General features: G+C 47.5%; 1 protein-coding gene across 1 annotated transcript; it reads left to right on the top strand.

The window, feature by feature from the left end:
• Positions 1–3,815: 3,815 nt before the first annotated feature.
• Positions 3,816–22,438, top strand: steap2 (STEAP family member 2, metalloreductase; the record flags this gene model as incomplete). The annotated part of the gene is made up of 5 exons (XM_079259427.1): positions 3,816–4,209; positions 8,134–8,300; positions 9,846–10,355; positions 18,450–18,614; positions 22,145–22,438. The coding sequence occupies 5 exons, from the start codon at positions 3,816–3,818 to the stop codon at positions 22,436–22,438; spliced, it is 1,530 nt and encodes a 509-aa protein (XP_079115553.1).
• Positions 22,439–24,611: the final 2,173 nt, after the last annotated feature.

Here is a 24,611-nt window from a genome sequence, read left to right as displayed (position 1 = left end):
CTGAATCTCAGCTGGTGTTTCTGCGTGGAGTTTACCTGTTCCGTCTGTAGACATGTGGGCTTTAACAGCTCCCTTCCTCAGTCTGGGTTTTAGTCTCAGACCCGATGAGAGCTACAAACAGACGCCATCCAGCAACAATGTTTGACTGTAAAATTCTGCTTTTGCCTTTTTGAGAACTGTGTAATCTGCAAAGCAACCAGTAAAGGATTAAAAGTAAAACATTAACAACAAAATGCATCATTAACAGCCAGATGAGACCTGCAGCTTTCCACACTGAGGCTCTGTAGGCCCTCTGCTGGTTACAACAGCTGCAAACATGCACACTCAAAAATAGAGGTACCAGCTTGTACCTAAAAAGGTACAAATGCTTGTCGCTGGGGGTATACTCTTTTGAGAGACATTTCTGTACCCTTCAGTTCGGGTCTATTTTTGTACCTTATCAAGTTCAACCTCACCTTATCAAGTTATGGTTTTTTTTTATGTTTTCCCAGCATTAGACCTGGTCCATTCCACTTAGCAATATTATCTTATCTTTAATCTAGAAATAATCTTCAAAAACTCAAAATACTAACCAGCCATTCACTTAGTTTGCAGCATCTGACCTTCATTGTCTGGTGTAGTAAATGACTGTTAAGTAGTACTACTGTCATCACTCAACTCTGCTCTAGTTTGTAACATTACAGCCATTAACATGACATTTTTCAATGCTGCAGGTACCCTGATGGTCGAAATGGTACAAATTTGTACTTTATGTCACTTTGAACCCTTTCTCATCCTCTGAAGGTGCTTCTGGTCTCTTAAAGACCAGTATTGTACTTTTGAGAGAACATTTCTTTAAAATGTACCTATAGGTACAGAAATGTCCTTATCTTGTACCTCTGTTTTTGAGAGTGTGTGGTCAGATGGAACCGCACATGAAATGACGATTTATTTTATTTTTATTTCACTGATGGCCTGATTCTTTTAAAAACAAACCATTTCCCAGTCTCAATTTCTACCCCCTTTTTTATTGTAAGTTATTTTGACTTTGTGTGTTTAAAACTCAAGATTAAATGAAGACGAACATGTAAAAAAAAGAAAAAAAGAAAGAAAAAAGAAGTCAACATAAATGAATAAAAAAAAACCCAACAAAAATAAGCAGTCTCATGTTTGCAGATTTCTGCATCACATTCAGAGCAGATGAAGAATTCATCCTAATTTACCAGTTTCTTAGTCACATTAAAGAGATCCACCTTTAAGAGACTGAAAAGTGTTGTATAATTTGGCTTCCATTTATTATATTATATTATATTATATTATATTATATTATATTATATTATATTATATTATATTATATTATATTATATTATAACAAAGACAAAATAAAAATAAAATAAAAGACAAACAGAAGCTTTCCAGAAGCGGAAGCTCGCACCTCGGAATTTTCCCACAGGTCCTGAACGCCTCACATGAGCAGACGGTGGAGGGACTGCAGCATCAGGACCAAGATGGGCAGCTAGCAGCACGAGCGCGTCTCCGCGTTGACAGCCTGATCCAGAGCGCGTGGATGCCAGGTGAGGAACATCGGAACACCTTGATGGGTCCATGTGAAGGTGAAAACGCTGCGCAGAGCAGCTGCGTGCTGCTGCGCCATGCTGCGGCGCTACAGGTGCACATTTAGCGGCACATCCGCGTCCTTCAGAAGATGCTGCAGCTGCAGACAGATGATGTCTGGCAGGACGGAACATCTGCAGGGAAAACATTGATGTTTCTGATTCAACGACGTCTCTGAACAACTGCCGACATGTCGGCTGGATCTTCTGCTAAAATGGAGGTGATGGAGGGATAAACCTCACGTCTGCTCAGCTCGGGTTTATTTTCATCTTCACTTCTCATTTCCACGGGCAGCCGCGGAGTTATGAAACGTGGACTGCAGGACAAAATGTTTCCATGTAGCTGATAAAACTGGTTTTGGGGGTCCTGTTGAAGGACAGGTCAGCACCTGACTCAGTGTTAAGGTGAAGTTAGAAAAGAGGAAGTGGTGGATTTAAATGTTGGTGTCACGTGATTAAAACAGGAAAACATGACAGCTATAAATGAATAAACACACACAGCAACACCAGCTTTTCATTTGGGTTTTTAACATGTTTTTATTAGAGGATTTTTAATAATTATGTGTTAAAATATCTGTGTGACATCAACACATCATGCTGCTGCTTATTGTTCTGAAATGAGTGAGGAAAGCAGCCTGCCTTGCAGACCATGGACAACGCCAAGCGCCATACACACCTGTATCCTTTGGAACATCTTAACATCTGTCTGGAAACATCTGGAGAGCAGCTGCTGGAGGTTCAGGAGAGGAACGTCGTCCCGTTCTGGTCTGATGCAGGATTCCATCTGCTTCCATGAAGCTCCAGATGTTTGTACTGGTGAAACTGGACTGCAGCAGACCAGTTCTCCTGTTCCACCATCAGGATGTGGTCCAACATGGTCCTGCTGGACCAGTTCTCCTGTTCCACCATCAGGATGTGGTTCAGCATGGTCCTGCTGGACCAGTTCTCCTGTTCCACCATCAGGATGTGGTCCAACATGGTCCTGCTGGACCAGTTCTCCTGTTCCACCATCAGGATGTGGTTCAGCGTGGTCCTGCTGGACCAGTTCTCCTGTTCCACCATCAGGATGTGGTTCAGCATGGTCCTGCTGGACCAGTTCTCCTGTTCCACCATCAGGATGTGGTCCTGCTGGACCAGTTCTCCTGTTCCACCATCAGGATGTGGTCCAGCATGGTGGAAGGTCTTCCCTGAAAGAGACGTTGTCTGGATGGGAGCAGATGTTCCAGCATTGATGGAGCTTCCCAGATGTGGAAGCTGCCCACGCCATCGGCACTAATGCAACCCCATCCCATCAGAGATGCAGGCTGATAACAAGCTGGATGCTCCCTCTCCTCTTTAGTCTGCAGGACACGCCGTCCATGCTGTCCACAAACTATTCCACATCTTCATCCAGGTTTCCACTCAGAACATTTTAAATGAGCTTTGGTCCAGAGAAGACGGCGTGTTTCTGGATCCTCTTCACATATGATGGAGCTTTAACCTGCATGTGTGGATTTCAGCCTGAACTGGGTTCACACTGGTTTCTGGAAGCTTTCTGAGTCCATGCACTGGTTTCCAGTAGAGAATCATGTCTGCTGATAATGTAGAACATCACCAGCATCTAGCCTTGTCCCAGCATACAGAGATTCCTTCAGATTATCTGAAACCTTTGATGATCTTCAGTCTTCACAACTTGTTGACAGGTTCAGTTCTGTCTCTGCCTCTCTGAAACGCTCCTTATCTATCATGTGACAGACATGATAGATGTCTGTCATGTGACAGACATGTTGCTAGGTAACCGGATTAGCTGTCAAAATCTCCTCCAGTTGTTATTTTTCCAGCCTTTTGTTGCAGCTGTTTACAGATGTGTCGCTGCATCAGATTTACAACCAGCTCATATGTTCCACCAGTTGATAAAATGTCTCCTTGTCTGATGTTATTTATCTTCTACTGGGAATAAAAAAATGTCTTGATGACATTTAGAAATAATTATTTTCTGTGTTTATTCACATTTAATAAATCTAACATTGAATACTTTTGTCTGCATGTTTGGTCTTTGTTATCCTCCATTCAGGAGCTGTAATTTGCTAAAAAATAAAAACATTTTCAGACTGACATCACGTTGATGCATATTTAACAGAATCATCTTCACACACCTGAAACCATTTTAATAAAATCCTTCCTGTTTTCCTTCTAGGCCCACTGAAACATTTCTGATCAGAAACCCACAGAAAAGGAAGAAGGATGGACTCCATCTCCATGATGGGCTGCAACAGGAGTCCTGTGTTCCTCACAGCCTCCTCCTCGCACCACTTCCACCCCCCTCCGTCCTGCATGATGTCCAACGGCGTGAGGAGCAGAGCTGCAGATGCGGGAGGCTCCTGTCTGATGCCCGCTCAGCCCACGGTGGCCATCCTGGGCTCAGGCGACTTCTCCAAGTGCCTGACCAATCGCCTGCTGCGCTGCGGCTTCAGCGTGGTGGTGGGCAGCCGCCACCCCAAACTGGCAGCCCAGTCCTTCCCTCATGCGGTGGACGTAACGCATTATGAAGACGCCATGAGGAAGGCCGACGTCGTGTTCCTGGCCATCCGGAGAGAGCACTACTCGGTTCTGTGGGACCTCAAACACCTGATGGAAGGTACAGCAGCTGCTTTTTCACCACTCTGACCAGTAAATGCCCAAATAAATGCTCAGAAATTAAATGTTTTCCATTTATTTTCTTAATTTTTTCTTCAAATTTTACGAAACATCCTTGTTCTCTGATAAGAAACATTTATTTAAGTAAGAAATGATCCAAAAATATGAAAAAATGTCTCGTAAAATGTTAAATAAGTTTATGACAAACAGGAATATCAGTCATTTAAAATAACACTTTTGTGATTTTCTCACCTTATCCATCACCGTACGTGGTGTTCCTTGGTGAAGTGGTGGGATGTATTTCCTGGTAAAATTCTGGTTTGTTCTACATAAAACCCTTTGTGTTCATGTGGGCCCACAGAGGACAAACCTCATCTTGATTTTCCTGAATTTTTATAATATGAAAACTCTTAATCCGGGTCTCCATCGTGGATTTTAGGGATCTTTTCTTCAAAATGTAACACAAGCAACCAGGAAAATGAGGGAAAGCAGAAAACTTGTAGCGTCCACTGCAGTGGACCAGTATGAACTGCTGGTTCTCCTCAAAAAGGTCTGGTCCAATGAGCATTCAGTCCTGCAGCTTCCGGTATTTCTGCCTCTAATCCGAAGGCTTAATTTCAGATTAGTGTCAAGCGTTCTGGATGGTAGTATCCAGATACGCTGTTCCTGTTCTGGATGGTACTATCCAGATTGTTGTTCCTGTTCAGGTTGGGTGTATCCAGATATGTTGCTCCCATTCTGGATAGCAGGGTCCAGAATGTTGTTCCTATTCTGGATGGTACTATCCAGGATGTTGTTCCCGTTCTGGATGGCACTATCCAGAAAGTTGTTCCTGTTCTGGATGGTAGTATCCAGAATGTCATTTCTGTTCTGGATGGTACTATCCAGAATGTTGTTCCCGTTCTGGATGGCAGTATCCAGATATGTTGTTCCTGTTCTGGATGGTAGTATCATGATACGTTGTTCCTATTCTGGATGGTAGTATCCATAATGTTGTTCCTGTTCTGGATGGAAGTAAACAGATCCATTGTTCTAGTTCTGGATGGTAGTATCCAGAATGTTGTTCCCATTATGGATGGCAGTATCCAGATACTTTGTTCCTATTCTGGATGGTACTATCCAGGATGTTGTTCCCGTTCTGGATGACACTATCCAGAAAGTTGATCCTGTTCTGGATGGTAGTATCCAGAATGTCATTTCTGTTCTGGATGGTACTATCCAGAATGTTGTTCCCGTTCCGGATGGCAGTATCCAGATATGTTGTTCCTGTTCTGGATGGTAGTATCAAGATACGTTGTTCCTATTCTGGATGGTAGTATCCATAATGTTGTTCCTGTTCTGGATGGAAGTAAACAGATCCATTGTTCTAGTTCTGGATGGTAGTATCCAGAATGTTGTTCCCATTATGGATGGCAGTATCCAGATACTTTGTTCCTATTCTGGATGGTACTATCCAGAATGTTGTTCATGTTCTGGATGGTACTATCCAGAATGTCATTCCCATTCTGGATGGCAGTATCCAGATACGTTGTTCCTGTTCTGGATGGTAGTATCCAGATACGTTGTTCCAATTCTGGACGGTAGTATCCAGAATGTCATTTCTGTTCTGGTTGGTAGTATCCATAATGTTGTTCCTGTTCTGGATGGAAGTAAACAGGTCTGTTGTTCCTGTTCTGGATGGTAGTATCCATAATATTATTCCCATTTTGGATGGCAGTATCCACACACACGTTGTTCCTGTTCTAGATTGTGGTATCCAGAATGTTGTTACTGTTCTAGTTAGTAGCATCATGATACGTTGTTCCCGTTTTGGATGGTAGTATCCAGAAAGTTGTTCCTGTTCTGGATGGTACTATCCAGAATGTTGTTCCTGTTCTGGATGGTACTATCCAGAATGTTGTTCCCGTTCTGGATGGCAGTATCTAGATATGTTGTTCCTGTTCTGGATGGTAGTATCATGATACGTTGTTCCTATTCTGGATGGTACTATCCAGAATGTTGTTCTTGTTCAGGATGGGAGTAAACAGATCCATTGTTTTAGTTCTGGATGGTAGTATCCAGAATATTATTCCCATTTTGGATGGCAGTATCCAGATACATTGTTCCTGTTCTAGATTGTGGTATCCAGAATGTTGTTACTGTTCTAGATAGTAGCATCATGATACGTTGTTCCCATTCTGGATGGCAGTATCCAGATACATTGTTCCTGTTCTGGATGGTAGTATCCAGGATGTTGTTCCCGTTCTGGATGGCACTATCCAGAAAGTTGTTCCTGTTCTGGATGGTAGTATCCAGAATGTCATTTCTGTTCTGAATGGTACTATCCAGAATGTTGTTCCCGTTCCGGATGGCAGTATCCAGATATGTTGTTCCTGTTCTGGATGGTAGTATCATGATACGTTGTTCCTATTCTGGATGGTAGTATCCATAATGTTGTTCCTGTTCTGGATGGAAGTAAACAGATCCATTGTTCTAGTTCTGGATGGTAGTATCCAGAATGTTGTTCCCATTATGGATGGCAGTATCCAGATACTTTGTTCCTATTCTGGATGGTACTATCCAGAATGTTGTTCCTGTTCTGGATGGCAGTATCCAGAATGTCATTCCCATTCTGGATGGCAGTATCCAGATACGTTGTTCCTGTTCTGGATGGTAGTATCCAGATACGTTGTTCCAATTCTGGACGGTAGTATCCAGAATGTCATTTCTGTTCTGGTTGGTAGTATCCATAATGTTGTTCCTGTTCTGGATGGAAGTAAACAGATCTGTTGTTCCTGTTCTGGATGGTAGTATCCAGAATATTATTCCCATTTTGGATGGCAGTATCCACACACACGTTGTTCCTGTTCTAGATTGTGGTATCTAGAATGTTGTTACTGTTCTAGTTAGTAGCATCATGATACGTTGTTCCCGTTTTGGATGGTAGTATCCAGAATGTCATTTCTGTTCTGGATGGTACTATCCAGAATGTTGTTCCTGTTCTGGATGGTACTATCCAGTATGTTGTTCCCGTTCTGGATGGCAGTATCCAGATATGTTGTTCCTGTTCTGGATGGTAGTATCATGATACGTTGTTCCTATTCTGGATGGTACTATCCAGAATGTTGTTCTTGTTCAGGATGGGAGTAAACAGATCCATTGTTTTAGTTCTGGATGGTAGTATCCAGAATATTATTCCCATTTTGGATGGCAGTATCCAGATACATTGTTCCTGTTCTAGATTGTGGTATCCAGAATGTTTTTACTGTTCTAGATAGTAGCATCATGATACATTGTTCCCATTCTGGATGGCAGTATCTAGATACGTTGTTCCTGTTCTGGATGGTAGCATCCAGAATGTCATTTCTGTTCTGGAATGTACTATCCAGAATGTCGTTCCTGTTCTGGATGGTACTATCCAGAATGTCGTTCCCGTTCTGAATGGCAGTATCCAGATACGTTGTTCTAGTTCTGGATGGTAGTATCCAGAATATTATTCCCATTTTGGATGGCAGTATCCACATACATTGTTCCTGTTCTAGATTGTGATATCCAGAATGTTGTTACTGTTCTAGATAGTAGCATCATGATATGTTGTTCCTGTTCTCGATGGTACTATCCAGAATATTATTCCCATTTTTGATGATAGTATCGATACGTTGTTCCTGTTCTGGATGGTACTATCCAGAATGTTGCCAGGATCCACATGGAACTTCTTCTGGACTTTTTCACCATTTATTGTGGAGTTATATATATATAGTGAAAATGGTCTTGTCTCACAATAAGGAAGAATCCTTCACAACATTCCTGCATTCAGATGTTGATCCGGATCTAAGTCAGACCAAAACCTGTTCTCAGAAACCCATCAGGAAAATCCCTCCAGGATTATTTACTGGGAAGGGAAAAGGAGCCAGAGTGAAGCTGTGCTTTGCTGTGACGTGTGCAGGGAAGGTCCTGGTGGATGTGAGCAACAACAGAAGAGTGAACCAGTATCCGGAGTCCAACGCTGAGTATCTGGCGTCACTGCTGCCCGACTCCGTCGTGGTCAAAGGCTTCAACGTCATCTCAGCCTGGGCCATGCAGCAGAGCTACCCCAAAGACGCCAGCACGCAGGTACAAGCAGACTCACCTGTTGGTTTACTAGTTGGGTAAGTGAAGACTCCATTGCTGCACGACAACGTGACTTCAGTAAACACAGTCAGGCTGTAAACGTCTCAGAATGAGGAAAGAAGTAGATGTGACATTTCTTTTCACGTCACTTTTCTGTTTTAAGTTTAATCCGCAAGGAAATGACAAAGATCTCGTCAGATATGAGATGATCGATCTGTAAAATAAGACGCCGTTACCATCTGCTCCCCATTTCCATCCTCCAAACCTCTGTGGTTAACACACGAGTTGCTTCAGTCCATCGTTAGTTGGACTTTTTTAGTCTTGATGAGGCGATACCTGGTTTGAGCATCTTACAGATGCTGCATGTTCAGTTCAGTACATCACACGTATTCACCAGCTGGGCTTTCCACACCTCATATTGAGATGTGTTTGCAGCAAAGACTGTATATAAAGAGATGGGCAGAGCCTCCGTGACATCACCGGTAGGTTTCTGAAGAGCTGAATTGAAGCTTGGTGGGCGGTTCCTACCATCACCATCTTGGCAGCGTCATGCGTGTCGTCTCGCCCAGAAAATACAAATATGGACAAAGAGGTGGAGCTGAGAGGAGGGCTGTGAGCGTCATGGTGGAGGATTGACATCGAGCAAACTCCGAGCTTTCTGTAGCTAAGAGCTAACCGAGCTAACCTGGAGATAACAGGAGCTAACCAGATAACAGAGGTAAGCGGGCTAAAGCTAAGTCACGTTGTTAACCGGCTAAAAACCGCGGTTGTTCTTCGTTCTTCTGACTTGAAGCGGGAGATCGGGTACCTGTCAATCAAAAGGACACACCCCTAAATATGCCGAACTTCAAGATTAAATTACTTTTAAACGGGCAAGTTAGAAAACAATTCACTCCCCCCACAGTTGTCATGAAGGTAAACCTGACCTGTTAAGCCGAAAATGGATTTTTGAACCAGGCTGTAAACATGTTTATTTCTGCTGTAAACATGTTTATTTCTGCTTTAAACATGTTTATGTCTGCTGTAAACATGTTTATTCCTGCTGTGAAGTTGGTCTTTTTAACATGGGAGTCTATGGGGATTTGCTCTGTTTTGCAGCCCCTAGTGGATGAAGGGGGAACTGCAGTTTTATGCACTTTTGCATAGGTTTCACTTCTCACCGCTTGCTGCTTGTTGCCGCTTGCTTTGCATGAAGCATCAAACATCTAATCAGCCAATCACATGACAGCAACTCGATGTGTGTAGAGATGATGAAGACAAGATGATGAAGAGGAAACAGAGCATCAGAATGAGGAAGACAGGATTTTTAAGAGAGCTTGAATGTGGCATGGTTGTTGGAATTTACTGGGAGTTTTGCACACAACCATCTAGCAAGTTTAATCTTTAATCCCACAACATCACTGCACCTTTCTCAGGATTTAAAATGAGCTTTTTCTTCCTTTGTGGTGTGAAAGAATATCTGCTGATTGTTCTGCACCTGCATGGTCAGGTGTGAATGCAGGTTCCTTCACCCTCTGAGCAGTCCCTGTCTCTGCTCTCTCTGCACAGGTGTTCATCTGCAGCGACTCTGTGGAGGCTCGTCAGCAGATTATGGAGTTAGCTCGCCAGCTGAGCTTCCAGCCCGTAGATATGGGCCCCCTGTCTTCGTCCCGAGACATCGAGAACATCCCCATACGCCTGTTTTCCGGCTGGAAAGGCCCTGTCCTTGCTGCCGTGGCGCTGTCCATCTTCTTTTTTGCTTATTCTTTTGTACGAGACATAATCCACCCCTACATTAAGTACGAGCAAAGTGACTTTTACAAAATCCCGATAGAGATAGTGAATCGGACTCTTCCCACCGTCGCCATCACCCTCCTGGCTCTGGTGTACCTGGCAGGCCAGCTTGCAGCTGCGCACCAGCTGTATCATGGCAGCAAGTACAAGGCCTTCCCGGCCTGGCTGGACGGCTGGCTGCAGAGCAGAAAACAGCTGGGCCTCATCAGCTTTTTCCTGGCCGCTGTGCACGTTCTCTACAGTCTCTGTCTGCCGCTCCGGAGGTCTGAGAGGTACCTGCTGCAGGTCAGTCCAGCTGATATACCAAAACTGACTTTATTCTTTGTTTTATTTATTTTCATTTTTACTTTGTGTTTCTGTTGCCAACATGATGACATAATGGGGACAACATGAGGACAACATGGAAACAACATGAGGACAACGTGGGGAAAACATGGGGACAACATGGGGACAACATGAGGACAATATGGGGACAACATGAGGACAACATGGAAACAACATGAGGACAACATGGGGACAACATGAGGACAACATGGGGACAACATGAGGACAACATGAGGACAACATGGGGACAACATGAGGACAACATGGGGACAACATGAGGACAACATGAGGACAACATGGGGACAACATGGGGACAACATAAGGACAACATGGGGACAACATGAGGACAACATAGGGACAACATGGGGACAACATGAGGACAACATGGGGACAACATGAGGACAACATGGGGACAACATGGGGACAACATAAGGACAACATGGGGACAACATAAGGACAACATGAGGACAACATGGGGACAACATAAGGACAACATGGGGACAACATGGAGACAACATAAGGACAACATGGGGACAACATGAGGAAAACATAAGGACAACATGGGGACAACATGAGGACAACATGAGGAAAACATGGGGACAACATGAGGACAACATGGGGACAACATGAGGACAACATGAGGACAACATGGGGACAATATGGGGACAACATGAGGACAACATGGGGACAACATGGGGACAAGATGAGGACAATATGGGGACAACATGAGGACAACATGGGGACAACATGGGGACAACATGAGGACAACATGGGGACAACATAAGGACAACATGGGGACAACATGAGGACAACATGGGGACAACATGGGGACAACATAAGGACAACATGGGGACAACATAAGGACAACATGAGGACAACATGGGGACAACATAAGGACAACATGGGGACAACATAAGGACAACATGGGGACAACATAAGGACAACATGGGGACAACATGGAGACAACATAAGGACAACATGGGGACAACATGGGGACAACATGAGGACAACATAAGGACAACATGAGGACAACATGAGGAAAACATGGGGACAACATGAGGACAACATGGGGACAACATGAGGACAACATGAGGACAACATGGGGACAATATGGGGACAACATGAGGACAACATGGGGACAACATGAGGACAATATGGGGACAAAATGAGGACAACATGGGGACAACATGGGGACAACATGAGGACAACATAAAGACAACATGGGGACAACATGAGGACAACATGAGGACAACATGGGAACAACATGGGGACAACATAAGGACAACATGAGGACAACATAAGGACAACATGAGGACAACATGGGGACAACATGGGGACAACATAAGGACAACATGAGGACAACATGAGGACAACATGGGGACAACATGAGGACAACATAAGGACAACATAAGGACAACATGGGGACAACATAAGGACAACATGGGGACAACATGAGGACAACATGAGGACAACATGAGGACAACATAAGGACAACATGGGGACAACATGAGGACAACATGGGGACAACATGGGGACAACATAAGGACAACATGAGGACAACATGAGGACAACATGGGGACAACATGAGGACAACATAAGGACAACATAAGGACAACATGGGGACAACATAAGGACAACATGGGGACAACATAAGGACAACATGAGGACAACATGGGGACAACATAAGGACAACATGGGGACAACATAAGGACAACATGGAGACAACATAAGGACAACATGGAAACAACATGAGGACAACGTGGGGAAAACATGGGGACAACATGGGGACAACATGAGGACAATATGGGGACAACATGAGGACAACATGGAAACAACATGAGGACAACATGGGGACAACATGAGGACAACATGGGGACAACATGAGGACAACATGAGGACAACATGGGGACAACATGAGGACAACATGGGGACAACATGAGGACAACATGAGGACAACATGGGGATAACATGGGGACAACATAAGGACAACATGGGGACAACATGAGGACAACATAGGGACAACATGGGGACAACATGAGGACAACATGGGGACAACATGAGGACAACATGGGGACAACATGGGGACAACATAAGGACAACATGGGGACAACATAAGGACAACATGAGGACAACATGGGGACAACATAAGGACAACATGGGGACAACATGAGGACAACATGGGGACAACATGGAGACAACATAAGGACAACATGGGGACAACATGAGGAAAACATAAGGACAACATGGGGACAACATGGGGACAACATGAGGACAACATGAGGAAAACATGGGAACAACATGAGGACAACATGGGGACAACATGAGGACAACATGAGGACAACATGGGGACAATATGGGGACAACATGAGGACAACATGGGGACAACATGGGGACAAGATGAGGACAATATGGGGACAACATGAGGACAACATGAGGACAACATGGGGACAACATGAGGACAACATGGGGACAACATGAGGACAACATGAGGACAACATCAGGACAACATGGGGACAACATGAGGACAACATGGAGACAACATGAGGACAACATGGGGACAACATGGGGACAACATGAGGACAACATGGGGACAACATGGGAACAACATGGGGACAACATGGGGACAACATGGGGACAACATGAGGACAACATGGGGACAACATAAGGACAACATGGGGACAACATGAGGACAACATTGGGACAACATGGGGACAACATGAGGACAACATGGGGACAACATAAGGACAACATGGGGACAACATGAGGACAACATGGGGACAACATGGGGACAACATAAGGACAACATGGGGACAACATAAGGACAACATGAGGACAACATGGGGACAACATAAGGACAACATGGGGACAACATAAGGACAACATGGGGACAACATAAGGACAACATGGGGACAACATGGAGACAACATAAGGACAACATGGGGACAACATGGGGACAACATGAGGACAACATAAGGACAACATGAGGACAACATGAGGAAAACATGGGGACAACATGAGGACAACATGGGGACAACATGAGGACAACATGAGGACAACATGGGGACAATATGGGGACAACATGAGGACAACATGGGGACAACATGAGGACAATATGGGGACAAAATGAGGACAACATGGGGACAACATGAGGACAACATAAAGACAACATGGGGACAACATGAGGACAACATGAGGACAACACGGGAACAACATGGGGACAACATAAGGACAACATGAGGACAACATAAGGACAACATGGGGACAACATGAGGACAACATGGGGACAACATGGGGACAACATAAGGACAACATGAGGACAACATGAGGACAACATGGGGACAACATGGGGACAACATGGGGACAACATGAGGACAACATAAGGACAACATGAGGACAACATGAGGAAAACATGGGGACAACATGAGGACAACATGGGGACAACATGAGGACAACATGAGGACAACATGGGGACAATATGGGGACAACATGAGGACAACATGGGGACAACATGAGGACAATATGGGGACAAAATGAGGACAACATGGGGACAACATGGGGACAACATGAGGACAACATAAAGACAACATGGGGACAACATGAGGACAACATGAGGACAACATGGGAACAACATGGGGACAACATAAGGACAACATGAGGACAACATAAGGACAACATGAGGACAACATGGGGACAACATGGGGACAACATAAGGACAACATGAGGACAACATGAGGACAACATGGGGACAACATGAGGACAACATAAGGACAACATAAGGACAACATGGGGACAACATAAGGACAACATGGGGACAACATGAGGACAACATGAGGACAACATGAGGACAACATAAGGACAACATGGGGACAACATGAGGACAACATGGGGACAACATGGGGACAACATAAGGACAACATGAGGACAACATGAGGACAACATGGGGACAACATGAGGACAACATAAGGACAACATAAGGACAACATGGGGACAACATAAGGACAACATGGGGACAACATAAGGACAACATGAGGACAACATGGGGACAACATAAGGACAACATGGGGACAACATAAGGACAACATGGAGACAACATAAGGACAACATGGAAACAACATGAGGACAACGTGGGGAAAACATGGGGACAACATGGGGACAACATGAGGACAATATGGGGACAACATGAGGACAACATGGAAACAACATGAGGACAACATGGGGACAACATGAGGACAACATGGGGACAACATGAGGACAACATGAGGACAACATGGGGACAACATGAGGACAACATGGGGACAACATGAGGACAACATGGGGATAACATGGGGACAACATAAGGACAACATGGGGACAACATGAGGACAACATAGGGACAACATGGGGACAACATGAGGACAACATGGGGACAACATGAGGACAACATGGGGACAACATGGGGACAACATAAGGACAACATGGGGACAACATAAGGACAACATGAGGACAACATGGGGACAACATAAGGACAACATGGGGACAACATGAGGACAACATGGGGACAACATGGAGACAACATAAGGACAACATGGGGACAACATGAGGAAAACATAAGGACAACATGGGGACAACATGAGGACAACATGAGGAAAACATGGGAACAACATGAGGACAACATGGGGACAACATGAGGACAACATGAGGACAACATGGGGACAATATGGGGACAACATGAGGACAACATGGGGACAACATGGGGACAAGATGAGGACAATATGGGGACAACATGAGGACAACATGAGGACAACATGGGGACAACATGAGGACAACATGGGGACAACATGAGGACAACATGAGGACAACATCAGGACAACATGGGGACAACATGAGGACAACATGGAGACAACATGAGGACAACATGGGGACAACATGGGGACAACATGAGGACAACATGGGGACAACATGGGAACAACATGGGGACAACATGGGGACAACATGGGGACAACATGAGGACAACATGGGGACAACATAAGGACAACATGGGGACAACATGAGGACAACATTGGGACAACATGGGGACAACATGAGGACAACATGGGGACAACATAAGGACAACATGGGGACAACATGAGGACAACATGGGGACAACATGGGGACAACATAAGGACAACATGGGGACAACATAAGGACAACATGAGGACAACATGGGGACAACATAAGGACAACATGGGGACAACATAAGGACAACATGGGGACAACATAAGGACAACATGGGGACAACATGGAGACAACATAAGGACAACATGGGGACAACATGGGGACAACATGAGGACAACATAAGGACAACATGAGGACAACATGAGGAAAACATGGGGACAACATGAGGACAACATGGGGACAACATGAGGACAACATGAGGACAACATGGGGACAATATGGGGACAACATGAGGACAACATGGGGACAACATGAGGACAATATGGGGACAAAATGAGGACAACATGGGGACAACATGAGGACAACATAAAGACAACATGGGGACAACATGAGGACAACATGAGGACAACACGGGAACAACATGGGGACAACATAAGGACAACATGAGGACAACATAAGGACAACATGGGGACAACATGAGGACAACATGGGGACAACATGGGGACAACATAAGGACAACATGAGGACAACATGAGGACAACATGGGGACAACATGAGGACAACATAAGGACAACATAAGGACAACATGGGGACAACATAAGGACAACATGGGGACAACATGAGGACAACATGAGGACAACATGAGGACAACATAAGGACAACATGGGGACAACATGAGGACAACATGGGGACAACATGGGGACAACATAAGGACAACATGAGGACAACATGAGGACAACATGGGGACAACATGAGGACAACATAAGGACAACATAAGGACAACATGGGGACAACATAAGGACAACATGGGGACAACATAAGGACAACATGAGGACAACATAAGGACAACATGGGGACAACATGAGGACAACATGGGGACAACATAAGGACAACATGAGGACAACATGAGGACAACATGGGGACAACATAAGGACAACATGGGGACAACATAAGGACAACATGGAGACAACATAAGGACAACATGGGGACAACATGGGGACAACATGAGGACAACATAAGGACAACATGGGGACAACATGGGGACAACATGAGGACAACATGAGGAAAACATGGGGACAACATGAGGACAACATGGGGACAACATGAGGACAACATGAGGACAACATGGGGACAATATGGGGACAACATGAGGACAACATAGGGACAACATGAGGACAATATGGGGACAACATGAGGACAACATGGGGACAACATGGGGACAACATGAGGACAACATAAGGACAACATGGGGACAACATGGGGACAACATGAGGACAACATGGGAACAACATAGGGACAACATGGGGACAACATGAGGACAACATAAGGACAACATGGGGACAACATGAGGACAACATGGGGACAACATAAGGACAACATGAGGACAACATGGGGACAACATGAGGACAACATAAGGACAACATAAGGACAACATGGGGACAACATAAGGACAACATGGGGACAACATGAGGACAACATGAGGACAACATGAGGACAACATAAGGACAACATGGGGACAACATGAGGACAACATGAGGACAACATGGGGACAACATAAGGACAACATGAGGACAACATGAGGACAACATAAGGACAACATAAGGACAACATGGGGACAACATAAGGACAACATGGGGACAACATAAGGACAACATGAGGACAACATGGGGACAACATGAGGACAACATAAGGACAACATGGGGACAACATGAGGACAACATGGGGACAACATGGGGACAACATAAGGACAACATGAGGACAACATGAGGACAACATGGGGACAACATGGGGACAACATAAGGACAACATGAGGACAACATGAGGACAACATGGGGACAACATAAGGACAACATGGGGACAACATGAGGACAACATGGGGACAACATGAGGACAACATGGGGACAACATGAGGACAACATGAGGACAACATAAGGACAACATGAGGACAACATGGGGACAACATGAGGACAACATGGGGACAACATAAGGACAACATGAGGACAACATGGGGACAACATGGGGACAACATGAGGACAACATGGGGACAACATGGGGACAACATGGGGACAACATGAGGACAACATGGGGACAACATGGGGACAACATAAGGACAACATGGGGACAACATGGGGACAACATGAGGACAACATGAGGACAACATGGGGACAACATAAGGACAACATGGGGACAACATAAGGACAACATGAGGACAACATGAGGACAACATGGGGACAACATAAGGACAACATGGGGACAACATGGGGACAACATAAGGACAACATGAGGACAACATGAGGACAACATGAGGACAACATGGGGACAACATGGGGACAACATAAGGACAACATGAGGACAACATGGGGACAACATAAGGACAACATGGGGACAACATGGGGACAACATGGGGACAACATAAGGACAACATGAGGACAACATGGGGACAACATGAGGACAACATGAGGACAACATGGGGACAACATAAGGACAACATGAGGACAACATGGGGACAACATAAGGACAACATAAGGACAACATGGGGACAACATAAGGACAACATGGGGACAACATGGGGACAACAACTGGTTTAAATTTTAATGGTTTAACTGGTTTAAATTTGATTGCCTTAAACCTTTTTCTGGTTTGAAGCACGTGGGATTGAATAGAGATGGCTGAACGGAAGCGAAGCTGAGATTCCGTTATGTGTTCCCAGCATGCAGCAGGTTGTGCTCTGATTGGACGCTGGACAGGAAGTGAACCTGGATTCCTGCTGAATCCGTGGAGCGGCTGCAGCTTTAGGCAGAAACCTCCTGCTGAATGAACATGTCTCAGTATCTCAGGTTATCCAGGTCGTACCAGGAGGACGGGTTCACGCCGCTTCATTTGCTCGTGTTTTCAGTGTGACGGTCTGTCCCATGTGTGCAGGTCCACGCTGTGGTGGACAACGTGTGGAACGAGGAGGAAGTGTGGAGGGTGGAGATGTACGTCTCCTTTGGGATCATGAGTTTCGGGCTCCTGTCTCTCCTGGCCGTCACGTCTATTCCCTCCATCAGCAGCTCGCTCAACTGGAGGGAGTTCAGCTTCATCCAGGTAAAGCGTGACGCTGCACCTCCAGCTGATGTTCCATCCAGCAGGAACAGACATGAAGGATTTCACATCAAGCTGCTGAAGTTAAAAAACAGACTGATGATACGACAGTTTAAGTTCTCCTTAATATTCATTGTTCTAGTTTACTATAAAGTATCAGCAGAAACGACCCGAGTCCAAGAGAGTCGGGTCGTTGTTTAAAATTATTTAATGATGATTTATGAATCTCATCAAACCATATTTTATTCCAGCAGAAAATAAACTACAAATCTGAGATATTTTATCATCTGATGGAAAATATGAATCTGATGCAGCAACACATCTGTAAACAGCTGCAGCAGGAGGAACAACTGGAGGAAAAACTGACAAGTAATCATGTTTGTTAGCAACATGAGAGGGTAGGAAAGGAGCATTTCAGAGAGGAAGAGTCTCTCAGATTGAAAGATGAAAAGAGCTTCACCAGTCTGAGAAGAACTGGATCTAAAAGTTGTGTAAAGTTGTGAAACTTTAAAGGTTTCATCAAAGGTTTCAGATAATCTGAAGGAATCTCTGTATGCTGGGACCAGGCTGGAAGCATTAACAGCAGACATGATTCTCTACTGGAAACCAGTGCATGGACTCAGGAAGCTTCCAGAAACCAGTGTGAACCCAGTTCAGGCTGAAATCCACACATGCAGGTTAAAGCTCCATCATATGTGAAGAGGATCCAGAAACACGCCGTCTTCTCTGGACCAAAGCTCATTTAAAATGTTCTGAGTGGAAACCTGGATGAAGATGTGGAATAGTTTGTGGACAGCATGGACGGCGTGTCCTGCAGACTAAAGAGGAGAGGGAGCATCCAGCTTGTTATCAGCCTGCATCTCTGATGGGATGGGGTTGCATTAGTGCCGATGGCGTGGGCAGCTTCCACATCTGGGAAGCTCCATCAATGCTGAAACATCTGCTCCCATCCAGACAACGTCTCTTTCAGGGAAGACCTTCCACCATGCTGGACCACATCCTGATGGTGGAACAGGATAACTGGTCCAGCAGGACCACGCTGGACCACATCCTGATGGTGGAACAGGAGAACTGGTCCAGCAGGACCACGTTGGACCCCATCCTGATGGTGGAACAGGAGAACTGGTCCAGCAGGACCACGTTGGACCCCATCCTGATGGTGGAACAGGAGAACTGGTCCAGCAGGACCACGCTGGACCACATCCTGATGGTGGAACAGGAGAACTGGTCCAGCAGGACCACGTTGGACCCCATCCTGATGGTGGAACAGGAGAACTGGTCCAGCAGGACCACGCTGGACCACATCCTGATGGTGGAACAGGAGAACTGGTCCAGCAGGACCACGCTGAACCACATCCTGATGGTGGAACAGGAGAACTGGTCCAGCAGGACCACGCTGGACCACATCCTGATGGTGGAACAGGAGAACTGGTCCAGCAGGACCACGCTGGACCACATCCTGATGGTGGAACAGGAGAACTGGTCCAGCAGGACCACGCTGGACCACATCCTGATGGTGGAACAGGAGAACTGGTCCAGCAGGACCACGCTGGACCACATCCTGATGGTGGAACAGGAGAACTGGTCCAGCAGGACCACGCTGGACCACATCCTGATGGTGGAACAGGAGAACTGGTCCAGCAGGACCACGCTGGACCACATCCTGATGGTGGAACAGGAGAACTGGTCCAGCAGGACCACGTTGGACCCCATCCTGATGGTGGAACAGGAGAACTGGTCCAGCAGGACCACGCTGGACCCCATCCTGATGGTGGAACAGGAGAACTGGTCCAGCAGGACCACGCTGGACCACATGCTGATGGTGGAACAGGAGAACTGGTCCAGCAGGACCACGCTGGACCACATCCTGATGGTGGAACAGGAGAACTGGTCCAGCAGGACCACGCTGGACCACATCCTGATGGTGGAACAGGAGAACTGGTCCAGCAGGACCACGCTGGACCACATCCTGATGGTGGAACAGGAGAACTGGTCCAGCAGGACCACGCTGAACCACATCCTGATGGTGGAACAGGAGAACTGGTCCAGCAGGACCACGCTGAACCACATCCTGATGGTGGAACAGGAGAACTGGTCCAGCAGGACCACGCTGGACCACATCCTGATGGTGGAACAGGAGAACTGGTCCAGCAGGACCACGCTGGACCACATCCTGATGGTGGAACAGGAGAACTGGTCCAGCAGGACCACGCTGGACCACATCCTGATGGTGGAACAGGAGAACTGGTCCAGCAGGACCACGTTGGACCCCATCCTGATGGTGGAACAGGAGAACTGGTCCAGCAGGACCACGTTGGACCCCATCCTGATGGTGGAACAGGAGAACTGGTCCAGCAGGACCACGCTGGACCCCATCCTGATGGTGGAACAGGAGAACTGGTCCAGCAGGACCACGCTGGACCCCATGCTGATGGTGGAACAGGAGAACTGGTCCAGCAGGACCACGCTGGACCACATCCTGATGGTGGAACAGGAGAACTGGTCCAGCAGGACCACGCTGGACCACATCCTGATGGTGGAACAGGAGAACTGGTCCAGCAGGACCACGCTGGACCACATCCTGATGGTGGAACAGGAGAACTGGTCCAGCAGGACCACGCTGGACCACATCCTGATGGTGGAACAGGAGAACTGGTCCAGCAGGACCACGCTGAACCACATCCTGATGGTGGAACAGGAGAACTGGTCCAGCAGGACCACGCTGAACCACATCCTGATGGTGGAACAGGAGAACTGGTCCAGCAGGACCACGCTGGACCACATCCTGATGGTGGAACAGGAGAACTGGTCCAGCAGGACCACGCTGGACCACATCCTGATGGTGGAACAGGAGAACTGGTCCAGCAGGACCACGCTGGACCACATCCTGATGGTGGAACAGGAGAACTGGTCCAGCAGGACCACGTTGGACCCCATCCTGATGGTGGAACAGGAGAACTGGTCCAGCAGGACCACGTTGGACCCCATCCTGATGGTGGAACAGGAGAACTGGTCCAGCAGGACCACGCTGGACCCCATCCTGATGGTGGAACAGGAGAACTGGTCCAGCAGGACCACGCTGGACCCCATGCTGATGGTGGAACAGGAGAACTGGTCCAGCAGGACCACGCTGGACCACATCCTGATGGTGGAACAGGAGAACTGGTCCAGCAGGACCACGCTGGACCACATCCTGATGGTGGAACAGGAGAACTGGTCCAGCAGGACCACGCTGGACCACATCCTGATGGTGGAACAGGAGAACTGGTCCAGCAGGACCACGCTGGACCACATCCTGATGGTGGAACAGGAGAACTGGTCCAGCAGGACCACGCTGAACCACATCCTGCATATACTGCATCACTGTACTGCATTTAACAACTAAATAGGTTACCTGGCAACCTGACTGGTAGGACAGGAGCATTTCAGGGAGGCAGAGTCTCTCAGACTGATGTTGTTCCGCTGCACATCTTTGTGTTGAACGTTTTCTGCCACTTTGTTTGTTCTACCACACGTCTCTTTCTTTCCTGCAGTCCACTCTGGGTTACATCGCCCTCCTCATCGCCACCCTCCACGGCCTGATGTTCGGCTGGAAGCGAGCCTTCGAGCAGGAGGCCTACCGCTTCTACCTGCCCCCCAGCTTCGTGGTGGCCCTGGCCCTGCCAGTGTGCGTCATCCTGGGGAAGGTGCTGATGTTGCTCCCCTGCGTGGCCAGCAAGCTCCACCAGATCCGTAAGGGTGTGGACAGCAGTCAGTACAAGTATCAGCGTCTGGACCCGGTGGGCTCAGCTGCAAACATTTCTCCTGAGAGAGTCACCATCATGTGATCACTGGGAGCTTCCAGTAACCGCTCTGGTTTCGTCTTCTGGATGAAATGAAGAGTTTTTGTCTCTTAACGGAGAAGTTCCTGCAACATGTTCATGGTGTTGTTGTGCTGCTGTTCAGTCTGTCTGCTTGATTTGTCCTTATTTTCCTGCATCAGCCCACTAAAACCAGAGAAATGTCGTGTCTCCTGTCCCTGGAGGAGCATTTTCATGCATCTCTCCAGGCTTGAGCTCATCGCTAGCTGCCATGTTCTTCTTCTCTACTGGAAACGGGGACAAATGTGTTGCGTGTATTTGTGCTCTTGTGTGTTTGACTTGAACATGGTGTCTGTTGTGCTCTGAAGGAGAAGTTTAACGTTGCTTCCAAACCGTAGTGATTCAGCATCATGCAGGCCAGCAGGATGAGCTTATCGCTACTGGTTACCGCCGTCACCTCGCTGAGAGGAGAGTCCAGATCAGAGTCTGTGTGCAGTTTGCATGTTCTGCTTCTGCCGACAGTTTATTTTACTTAGAAACTTTCCAGGTTCTTGTAAAGATCCAGATCCAAGACTTCTGCAGGATGGAGAAGAGGTGAAGAGGTGCAGAAATGTGCTCAGAATGAAGCTGAACGGGATTTACCACTGGGGGGTTCCACAGGCCCGGTTTACAGCTCCAGAACCTTCAGGACATTCTCAGCCCGACTGCTGGACTAGAAACTGGTTTCATTACTGCTCTGCAGCTGACTGGAACTGCGGCTCATAAACGGGTCGGTTCTGTTCTAGTCTTTGTGCCGTCTGAGATCCAAAACTATAAAAGGCAAGTGTGTCTCCTTGTCTGTTACATGGAGCCGGTCCGGAACATGCAGCCGGTCCGGAACATGCAGCCGGTCCGGAACATGGAGCCGGTCCGGAACATGCAGCCGGTCCGGAACATGCAGCCGGTCCGGAACATGGAGCCGGTCCAGAACAAGCAGCCGGTCCGGAACATGCAGCCGGTCCGGAACATGGAGCCGGTCCGGAACATGCAGCCGGTCCGGAACATGGAGCCGGTCCGGAACAAGCAGCTGGTCCGGAACATGGAGCCGGTCCGGAACAAGCAGCCGGTCCGGAACATGGAGCCGGTCCGGAACATGCAGCCGGTCCGGAACATGGAGCCGGTCCGGAACATGCAGCCGGTCCGGAACATGGAGCCGGTCCGGAACAAGCAGCCGGTCCGGAACATGGAGCCGGTCCGGAACAAGCAGCCGGTCCGGAACATGGAGCCGGTCCGGAACATGCAGCCGGTCCGGAACATGGAGCCGGTCCGGAACATGCAGCCGGTCCGGAACATGGAGCCGGTCCAGAACAAGCAGCTGGTCCGGAACATGCAGCCGGTCCAGAACAAGCAGCTGGTCCGGAACATGGAGCCGGTCCGGAACATGCAGCTGGTCCGGAACAAGCAGCTGGTCCGGAACATGCAGCCGGTCCAGAACAAGCAGCTGGTCCGGAACATGCAGCCGGTCCGGAACATGGGGCCGGTCTGGAACATGGAGCCGGTCCAGAACATGCAGCTGGTCCGGAACATGGAACCGGTCCAGAACAAGCAGCTGGTCCAGAACAGGTCCAGAACATGCAGCGGGTCCAGAACAGGGAGCCGGTCCGGAACATGGAACCGGTCCAGAACAAGCAGCTGGTCCAGAACAGGTCCAGAACATGCAGCTGGTCCAGAACATGCAGCCGGTCCGGAACATGCTGCAGGTCCAGAACAGGGAGCCGGTCCAGAACATGCAGCGGGTCCAGAACAGGGAGCAGGTTCTGGACCTGGTGGGACTCTGGTCCTTTAAGGTTCCGGTTCTACGTGTTCCAGTTCTGACACACCTGATTAATATGAAGCGGATCAAACGGATCAGGTTCTGCACGGTTCCATGTGGAGCTGCTGGAACTCAGGTTCCCGCCGCTGGAGGAGAGGTGGATCCTGTCAGAACCTGCTCCAGGGTACGGACCGGGTCAGTGGGAGGGTCTGCCCAGAACCCCCACAGGAAGGAAGAGGGTCTGATAGACGCCGGGCGAGCGGAGCTGCAGGTGGAACATGCAGCTCCGCTCATGTTCTTCCAGATGTTTCCTCGCTGCAGGCTGGCAGCGCTCATCGCCTGAACCGTGCTGCCATGGCAACAAGCGGGGCTGTCGGTAGGAGCTCGGTGTCAGCCAGAAAACTGGCT

Source organism: Telmatherina bonti (genome assembly GCF_933228915.1).
Source record: "Telmatherina bonti genome assembly, chromosome: 20".
Taxonomy (NCBI): Eukaryota; Metazoa; Chordata; class Actinopteri; order Atheriniformes; family Telmatherinidae; genus Telmatherina; species Telmatherina bonti.
This window is presented reverse-complemented; position numbering and strand designations above follow the sequence as displayed.